This window comes from Quercus lobata, chromosome 11, assembly GCF_001633185.2.
Source record: "Quercus lobata isolate SW786 chromosome 11, ValleyOak3.0 Primary Assembly, whole genome shotgun sequence".
Taxonomy (NCBI): domain Eukaryota; kingdom Viridiplantae; phylum Streptophyta; class Magnoliopsida; order Fagales; family Fagaceae; genus Quercus; species Quercus lobata.
Window position 1 is genome coordinate 56,417,989 of NC_044914.1, and position 8,406 is coordinate 56,426,394.

At 33.1% G+C, this 8,406-nt stretch overlaps 1 protein-coding gene across 1 annotated transcript; it reads right to left on the reverse strand.

The window, feature by feature from the left end:
• Window positions 1-592: 592 nt before the first annotated feature.
• Window positions 593-4,822, reverse strand: LOC115966285 (AAA-ATPase At3g50940-like). The gene is made up of 5 exons (XM_031085543.1): window positions 4,634-4,822; window positions 3,692-3,757; window positions 1,761-2,755; window positions 1,104-1,551; window positions 593-1,059 (listed from the first exon to the last, which is right to left on the reverse strand). Exons 3-5 carry the CDS (start codon window positions 2,718-2,720, stop codon window positions 959-961), a joined length of 1,509 nt encoding a protein of 502 aa, XP_030941403.1. The 5' UTR covers window positions 2,721-2,755; window positions 3,692-3,757; window positions 4,634-4,822; the 3' UTR covers window positions 593-958.
• Between the last annotated feature and the right edge of the window lie 3,584 nt (window positions 4,823-8,406).

Here is an 8,406-nt window from a genome sequence, read left to right on the forward strand (position 1 = left end):
AACTTTCATTATAGTATTTCAAAAATTAACACTATATTATCAATTGTTAAATAAAATAATAATAATAAAAATAAAAAAAGAAAATTATTTATTTATATAATATACTATCAAAGCAAGATTTACATTATAAATTAAATAAATACTTACAATATTGTACACTTTCATGTAAATATGTATAATATTTTACACTATTTTATAAATATATACAATGTGTTTTGTGCATTTTTTAATCTACAATTACATTTACCTTGACAGTACAAAGCAGTAAATAAGGGACCCGTTTAGTAAAGGTGTTTGAGTGGTATTATTTATAATTTTTGAAAATTCGTGTAAATAAAAAAGCATGTGAAAACATGTATAATGTTGTTTAAAAACTAAAATTTGGTATTTGAAATGTCCTACCAAACAGATCCTAAATTTGTGGGAATTGGTGAGATTTTTTAATCTACCATTAACAAATTTTTTTTATTATTTTAATTAAATAACTAAAAATATAAATCTATTGATATTAGATGTATTGTACAGTGAAAAGATAAAATAGATAAAATGACTTTTATAAGCTATAAATAGCTAGATTTTTAGCTGATGCTCTCATAAATGACTCAATCACATGTAAATAAAAGACGTCAAATAAGTTTAAAAAAAATTACAAACCAAATGAAAGGTGGAGAGGTAACCACGTGTCCAGCTCTTCACACAGGGAAAGAGTAGTGCCTGCCAGCCAATGCCATAGCGACAGACAACTCATTGAAGAAGAAAAAGACTTAGCGTTTGCTACATTCCAACATGTACTACATGACAGACTAATATATAGTAGAACAGGTCAATGTCTGGGCTAGATTAAATAATTATGTATTCCATACATAGCCATACCCTTCCATAAATAATATCCATAAACCCATCACATGCTTTTGCATTCTCAATATTGGTTTTTTGATTGAGAACTTCGACAACTGCTTCAAGATTCCTCAGCAATCACAACTGCTTCAAGAGCAGCATCGGGATCTTCAGTCCTTGAAGATTCCTCAGCAATCTTTTTTTGTTTGAGATATTCGACAACTGAGAACTTCGACAACTGCTTCAAGATTCCTCAGCAATCACAACTGCTTCAAGAGCAGCATCGGGATCTTCAGTCCTTGAAGATTCCTCAGCAATCTTTTTTTGTTCTTCAGTCCTTGAAGATTCCTCAGCAATCTTTTTTTGTTTGAGATATTCGACAACTGCTTCAAGTGCAGCATCGGCATCTTCAGTCCTTGAAAATTCCTCAGCAATTTCAGCTGGGGTAACCCGTGCATTCGCAAACAATCCTTCAATCTGTCCATAGAGTCTGTGGTCTTCATTGAAATCAAGATAAGTAGAAGCCAACATCTTGAACTCATCCATGGTGCAATATGACATGGGCACGTGCATATCTATGCGGCCTGGGCGAAACAAAGCAGGATCAAGCCGGTCAAGTAGGTCCTTATGATTGGTGGTGAACACAATAATTTGCTCTTCTCCACAGCTCGACCATAATCCATCCATGGCATTCAATAAACCTGAAAGTGTGTACTGAAAAAATAACATGATAGTAAATATTATTATGAGTAAATCATAAGATAATGTCATTTGCAACTGTTAGTTTGATAGTACTGGTGAAGCAAATAACATCCTAAACTTTCTTTTTCGATAAGTTATCATATATACTAGCTAGTTAACTTCATAGTTCATATATATTGGAGTATTTGCAACTAGGTTTTTAAAGAATAAAGAATGCAAACCTGATGGTAATAAGGATCCTTTTTTTCTTCCCCTCTTTTTCCCAACTGTGCACAATCTATATCCTCAAATACTATCATTGAACGATTAGATATTGTAAGCAGTATTTGTCTCAACACTGAATCTGACGTTACATTTGAAATGTCGAAAAAATAGATATCAAAGTTGAGGTGATTAGCCATGGCAGCAATCAAGGTTGATTTACCGGTACCTGGAGGGCCGTAAATCAAATACCCTCGTTTCCATGCTCTGCCAACTTTCTTGTACCACTCCTTTCTTGTAACAAACCTGTCAAGATCATCTTTGAGACTCCTCTTCCGCTCTGGGCTCATTGCCAACTTATCAAATGTAGCTGGATGTTCAAGAATAGTACAACTCCATTCTTGACCAGTTGGAAGAGCCTTACCATGGCTACAATTAGGGCTATAAAGCTTTATCCCCTTTTCTTCTCTTATTATTTCCTCAGCACGAGCTATTACATAAGGTATATAAGACTCTACCACATCCTTTTTGAATCTCTTATCAAAGGTAAGCTCAAAAAAATTCTTATCAGGAGGAGGTTGGAGTTGGCCGTAGTGCCCAGTTCCTTCTACACGTAACTTCCATCCGAGCCTAATGTCTCTGAAGTTATCAATAACCTCTTCCTCGTTCGCAATATCACAAATTGGTTTATCTTGTTTAATTGCTTTTTTACATCTGAAACGTTTTGGTTTTGGTGAATCATTAATCTTCTGTCTTAGGTAGATTGTGGCAGCTTCATAGATTTGATCGCGAGTGAAATCACCATACTCTTCAATATTGATGTAAGTGAGTCGAGAATAGAAATAATCTTGATAGATTGAGAAGAGATAACTGCTGACTGCTTGTGGTATGAGATCTTTTACCATGGGAGTTAGTACAACCACAACAGCAGCTGTGAACCATGGTGCCAATAATTTAAGCACCTCCATGAGAGTAAACATGGTTTGAGGGTATGGTTGTATACCTCTTCCAAATCCTAAAAAAATGAGAACAACGTAGTCAAATGACAACTTTTTTATGAACAGTATTTTGAACAAAGTTTTTCTTAACGAGAAATTCTTCAAACTTTTATATATATATATATATATATATATTTAACCGTTAAATTTTAAAAATCTCACCATAAAATTCATGGCCTTTATATTCTTAACGTGTAAATCAAATTTTGTTTTTAGATTACAAAAATTTAAAATTTTAACATTTATTTAATGATATGAAAATTGACTGGGATGGAACCAGAATTCGAACGGGAGAGAGCCAAAGCTTAAAACAATTTTTTTTTTTTTTATGATCTACAAAATTTTTTTAAATAAAATGTTTCATTATTTCCATATTTCGTAGTTTTATACACCAACTAACAAAAAGGAACTTCTCAACAAAAATAAAAAATAAAAAATCTAAAACCAAAATAATCACAATCAGACAAACACAAGTTTATATATATTACTAATATTAGCCACATCACACAAAAGGACAAAAACAAAGTTCACAAATTCATATATATTACTAATGTTAGCCACATCATAATGACAAATTTTTTGATGAAACCAAAATAATCAGACCAAAGACTTTGGTCAATTAATCTAAAAAAAAAAGTCACTTATGACTTCCCAAACATTGGTCTCACAAATTCACAATCACAGTTGACAGTACTCACAAAACTAGTCACGTACAACTGTCCTATGGTCCCCCTTTATTTCTTTATAGATAAAACAAAAACAAAAATAAAAAAGTTACAAACAGTCAAACACTGAAACCGGTCCACACAAAAAGCCACAAAATTACACGGTAGTTGAGAGACACAACACACCGGTTCATAAAAAAAGCCACAACTCACAAACGCAGCAATCAACACACCACAGTTCATGAAAAACGCAGTTCATAAAAAAAATGCAGAGGGCAGAGGGCTAACCGGCTAAGGCAGAGCAATATAACAAAGGATCTGAGGAGGAGCAGTAGCAGCAGCAACAGCCCGGATCTGATCCGCCAATTGATATTTAATCTTTTAAAAATATGGAAGTATAAAAAATATAATAAAATTATACAATTCATCCGTTAGATTTTCAAAATCCACAATTAATATAAAGATATATAAAGGGTATGAAAGATTTCTTTCTAAATTTCTAAATTTGTTTAAAAAGAAACTTTGTTCAAGTAATATAAAAAGTTTGAATGATTTATTTTTTAATTTCTAAATTAATTTGAAAAGAAACTTTGTTTAAGTATTTCTTAGTTTTGCTTAGACAAACAGTTAAAAATTATGGAAGTTTTGAGTCACTTCACAAAAAGGACATCAGCCGAAAATTTTTTGGAATAAATCTCCACCTATGTGCTAATAAAATTTAAATATAACCCTTGCAAAAAAATAAATAAATTAATTAATTAAAAGAATATGCAATAACCAAGAAAATTCATCACACAAGACTTTATCTACTGCAATAAAATAGAGAATGCAATGTCCAAGTTTACGTCCAAAATAGTTGAACCTAACCACAATCAACCATGGCTCACAAGAGTCACAACTAACTAAAACAGTAATATCTCAGTAAATCATTCATTAACACCTACATTAGCAAACACTAACACATAAAATCACACAAGCACATGATAATGAGCACTCATCAAGCATTTAAGCAAAAGATCTGACACATTTTAGCCTGTTTGTTTCCCGAGAAAAACGCATGGAAAACTACAAAGTCAAAACAAGTCTTTCACCGAAACAAAAATCAACTCAACTCAGCTCAACGCAATGCAATTATTTAGCTCAGTTCCACAGTTCGTTCCTCTGTACCAAACTATGAAGCAAAAGAAAATGAAAATTAAAAAAAAAAATACATATAGAGAGACAACTGACCTGAAGTGGATCGGCGGAAGAGAAGTGATCGGTGGCGTGGTTCTGAGGCTGATCGGCCGCTTGGGACGGCTGGTGGGTCGATGACGTCGAGCTTCGGTGGCGGTGACGTTGAGGATGAGTTGGGCCGGCGGCGGTGAAACAGAGAGGTGAGAGGTTGATGGAGTGAGCTTGAGAGAGTTAAGACACAGAGATGAGAGCTTCAGAGAGTGGGAGTTGAGACTTGAGAGCGACACTGAGAGAGAGGCACTGTAAGAATAAAAGAAAATAAATAAATAAACAAGCGTATATTATTTTAATCGGGCTGGAGAATTTAAAAAAAAAAAAAGAATTTATCTCTCACAGTGTACAGTTATATATAACTGTGTACCGTAGTAATGAAGCTAAAATTACCTTTAGCTCCAGTATTGTTAGTACTCTAAGTTCACAACAAAGTTGAAAAATACAATAAGGTTGTTTGGTGCAGTTAGATCAATGTATAGTAATAAAAAAGATCGTAAAATTGTCAAAGGCCTTGTAACTGAATTAACACATCTTCATGTACAAAGTGTTTGAGGATCTAAGAGAAAAAGAGTTCGAGCTATGAATTAACAACATGTTGTATTTATTTCTCAAAAAAAAAAAAATACCGTAAAATTTATAAATAATAAAAAAATAAATTAAGTAGTAAAAAAAAAAAATTAAATAATAAAATTATTATTATTTATCTCAAACATAACGTAATACCTCTCTAGAAACTCAGTGAAACCAAGAACGCAACAAACTCTACGCTCTGAAAAAGGCACTGTTTTTTTTTTTTTCTTCCTCCTCTTCGTACAGCTTGCGCTCTCTGCATGTTTCGCGCTATTAAATCCCTTTTTATAGACCCAGCTGCGTCACTATTCCTGAGCGTGTCTCACAAGTCACAAGGCTAAGGTAATTGATGAGAAACTTCGGGTAGGTAATAATTAGTCGGTCATGTCCGCTTTGGAGCTGAAGAGAAGTCTGTCATGTCAGGTAGGCAAGTGCAATTTGCTAAAAGGCGTGCCACTTACTAGCTAGGCATGCCAAACAAGTGTCACGTGATGTTATCTGATGGATGAATCCCCTCCATCTATAGTGCAAGCTTTCTATCTTGATTCCCTTTTCATTTAAGGTAAAAATAGTCAAATATTACTATTTTTTTTAAATTAGTAATATTTTATTATTATTTAAAAAATATTTAATAATATATTTTTTTTTAGTTTAACATGAAACTCGAATTTAAGAAAATCGAATAACATAAAAAATGCCATACGGAACTCAATTATGTGGAACACGAGTTTGGTGCAACATGTTACTCAAGTTTTCAGTGAGTTAGTTTGAGTAATATTGTTTGAATGTTTTTGATACACATATAAATGAAAAAGTGTGTAAAAATATATGATATGTTATTTAAAATGTGTAGTTTTGTGATTAAATAGGACTGCCAAACAGGCCCTTAGACACCCGAGTATTATGTAATAACAGTTCCCGGTTTCGCAGCACTCACACAGCCAACAATTGTGGCTATGTGAATGCACTCACACAGTCAACAATTGTGGCTGTGGGTTTCTCTTTTTTCTTTCTTTTGTCATGTGGGAAAATGTAGTGAAAGAGGTAGCGAAAAAGGCTGTGGGTTTCTTTTGCCAGGGTCAGGGTCATGTGGGAAAATGTAGTGAAAGAGGTAGCGAAAAAGGCTGTGGGTTTCTTTTGTCAGGGTCAGGGTCATGTGGGAAAATGTAGTGAAAGAGGTAGCGAAAAAGGCTGTGGGTTTCTCTTTTTTCTTTCTTTTATCAGGGTCATGTGGGAAAATGTAGTGAAAGAGGTAGCGAAAATGTTTGAAACGCAAGTAATAAGTTATATATCACATTTTCACAACAAGTTATTTTTTTCTTATTAAAAAAATAATTTTAAGTTTTGTTTTTTAATTTATTTTCTTTTTTGGTTTAAATTTTCTGATGTGACTTGTTATAAAAAAAATTAAAATGCTGACATAGCATATTTTAATCGTCACATCAGTGTCCTGTCAGTTAATAAGGTATTCTGTCTGTCATCTTAGTTTTTTTGTTAGTTGGCTAATGGTAAGGACTTAAATGTCACACGTTAATTAGTTTAGGGACTAAAAGTTGTAAAAATAAACTATAGGGACCAAAATAGAAAAATGTAAAATGTATGGATTAAAAATGCATTTACGCCTATAATTTATTGAGAAGCGCTCCATCATGTGGGATGTTGCCTGTCAATGGGTCTCATGCACTATTCATGAGACCCACAAACCTTTTTGACAACAAAATTTTTACTAAAATTGCACTATTCAGTGGGTTCGTACAGTGTTCACGGGACCCACAAACCTCTTTTTTTAACAAAACTTTCATTTCAACAAAAATTAAAATGCTAACGTGGCATATTTTAATCGCCACTTCAGCTAATAGGGTATTCTATCTGCCACCTCAGTTTTTCCTGTTAGTTGGCTAATGGTAAGGACTTAAATGTTACGCGTTAATTAGTTTAGAGACTAAAAGTGGTAAAAATAAAATGTAGGGACCTAAATGAAGAAATGTAAAATGTATGGACTAAAAGTGCATTTACACCTATAATTTATTGAGAAGAGCTCCATTACTTGGGATGTTTTCTGTCAATGGGTCTTATGCACTGTTTATGGAACCCACAAACCTCTTTGACAACAAAATTTCCACTAAAATTGCACTGTTCAGCGAGTCCGTGCAGTGTTCATAGGACCCACAAACCTCTTTTTTTAACAAAACTTTCATTTCAACAAAAATTAAAATGCTGACGTGGCATATTTTAATCGCCACTTCAGCTAATAAGGTATTCTGTCTGCCACTTTAGCTTTTCCTATTAATTGGCTAATGGTAAGGACTTAAATGCCACGCATTAATTAGTTTAGGGACTAAAAATAGTAAAAATAAAATGTAGGGACCAAAATGAAAAAAATGTAAAATGTATGGACTAAAAGTGCATTAACGCCTATAATTTATTGAGAAGCGCTCCATCACGTGAGATGTTGTCTGTCAATGGGTCTCATACACTGTTCATAGGACCCATAAACCTCTTTGACAACAAAATTTCCACTAAAATTTCACTATTCAGTGGGTCCATGCAGTGTTTACGGAACCCACAAATCTCTTTTTTTAACAAAATTTTCATTAAAAATGGGTCTCACGGCACTATTAACATATTTAAAAATTATTTTGCCACAGTATTTTCAATTTTTAATTTTCAACAAAATAAACGATATCCAAACAAACTCTTAGTTTTACATAGTTTATTTTAAAACTTCACTTTCTTTTATTATTTTTTTAAAATATAAATATATTTAGTATACTTTTGGCAATTATTAAAAAAAAAAAAAAGTTAAAGAAATTGTTTTAAAATCTCCTCTTTATTGGGCCTTGTATATGCCACATGAGTCCCACAATATTCATATGAAAAAGAATTTATCACGCCATGACAGATATACTCATATACATTAATGGAATCAGCAATAGTTATTGAATAAAATTCAACAACTAAGCCCAATTGCCAACTATACCAAGCGCTGCTAACTGCCTGAGTACTCTCAAGATGGGAGTAATAAGTTTCTCTGGTGCAACAGGAACACGCTTCCTAGAGCTCAGTAGAAGTCATGTCCCTTCTTTTGGAAGGAGTTGTGTGTTCGTGTCCCTTCTTTTGGAAGGAGTTGTGTGTTTCCTTGGAATAATCACTGTTTATTATCAATTATTCCAAGGCTAGTGGGTTTTGTTTTTTCTAGGGTT

Excerpts from the sequence above, each read along its gene's own strand:
- LOC115966285 (XM_031085543.1), bottom strand. The coding sequence starts at position 2,720 with ATGTTTACTCTCATGGAGGTGCTTAAATTATTGGCACCATGGTTCACA. Across the intron at positions 1,552-1,760 it reads AGGATCCTTATTACCATCAG|TACACACTTTCAGGTTTATT; the intron begins GTTTGCATTCTT and ends TTATTTTTTCAG. Across the intron at positions 1,060-1,103 it reads CGATGCTGCTCTTGAAGCAG|TTGTCGAATATCTCAAACAA; the intron begins TTGTGATTGCTG and ends CGAAGTTCTCAG.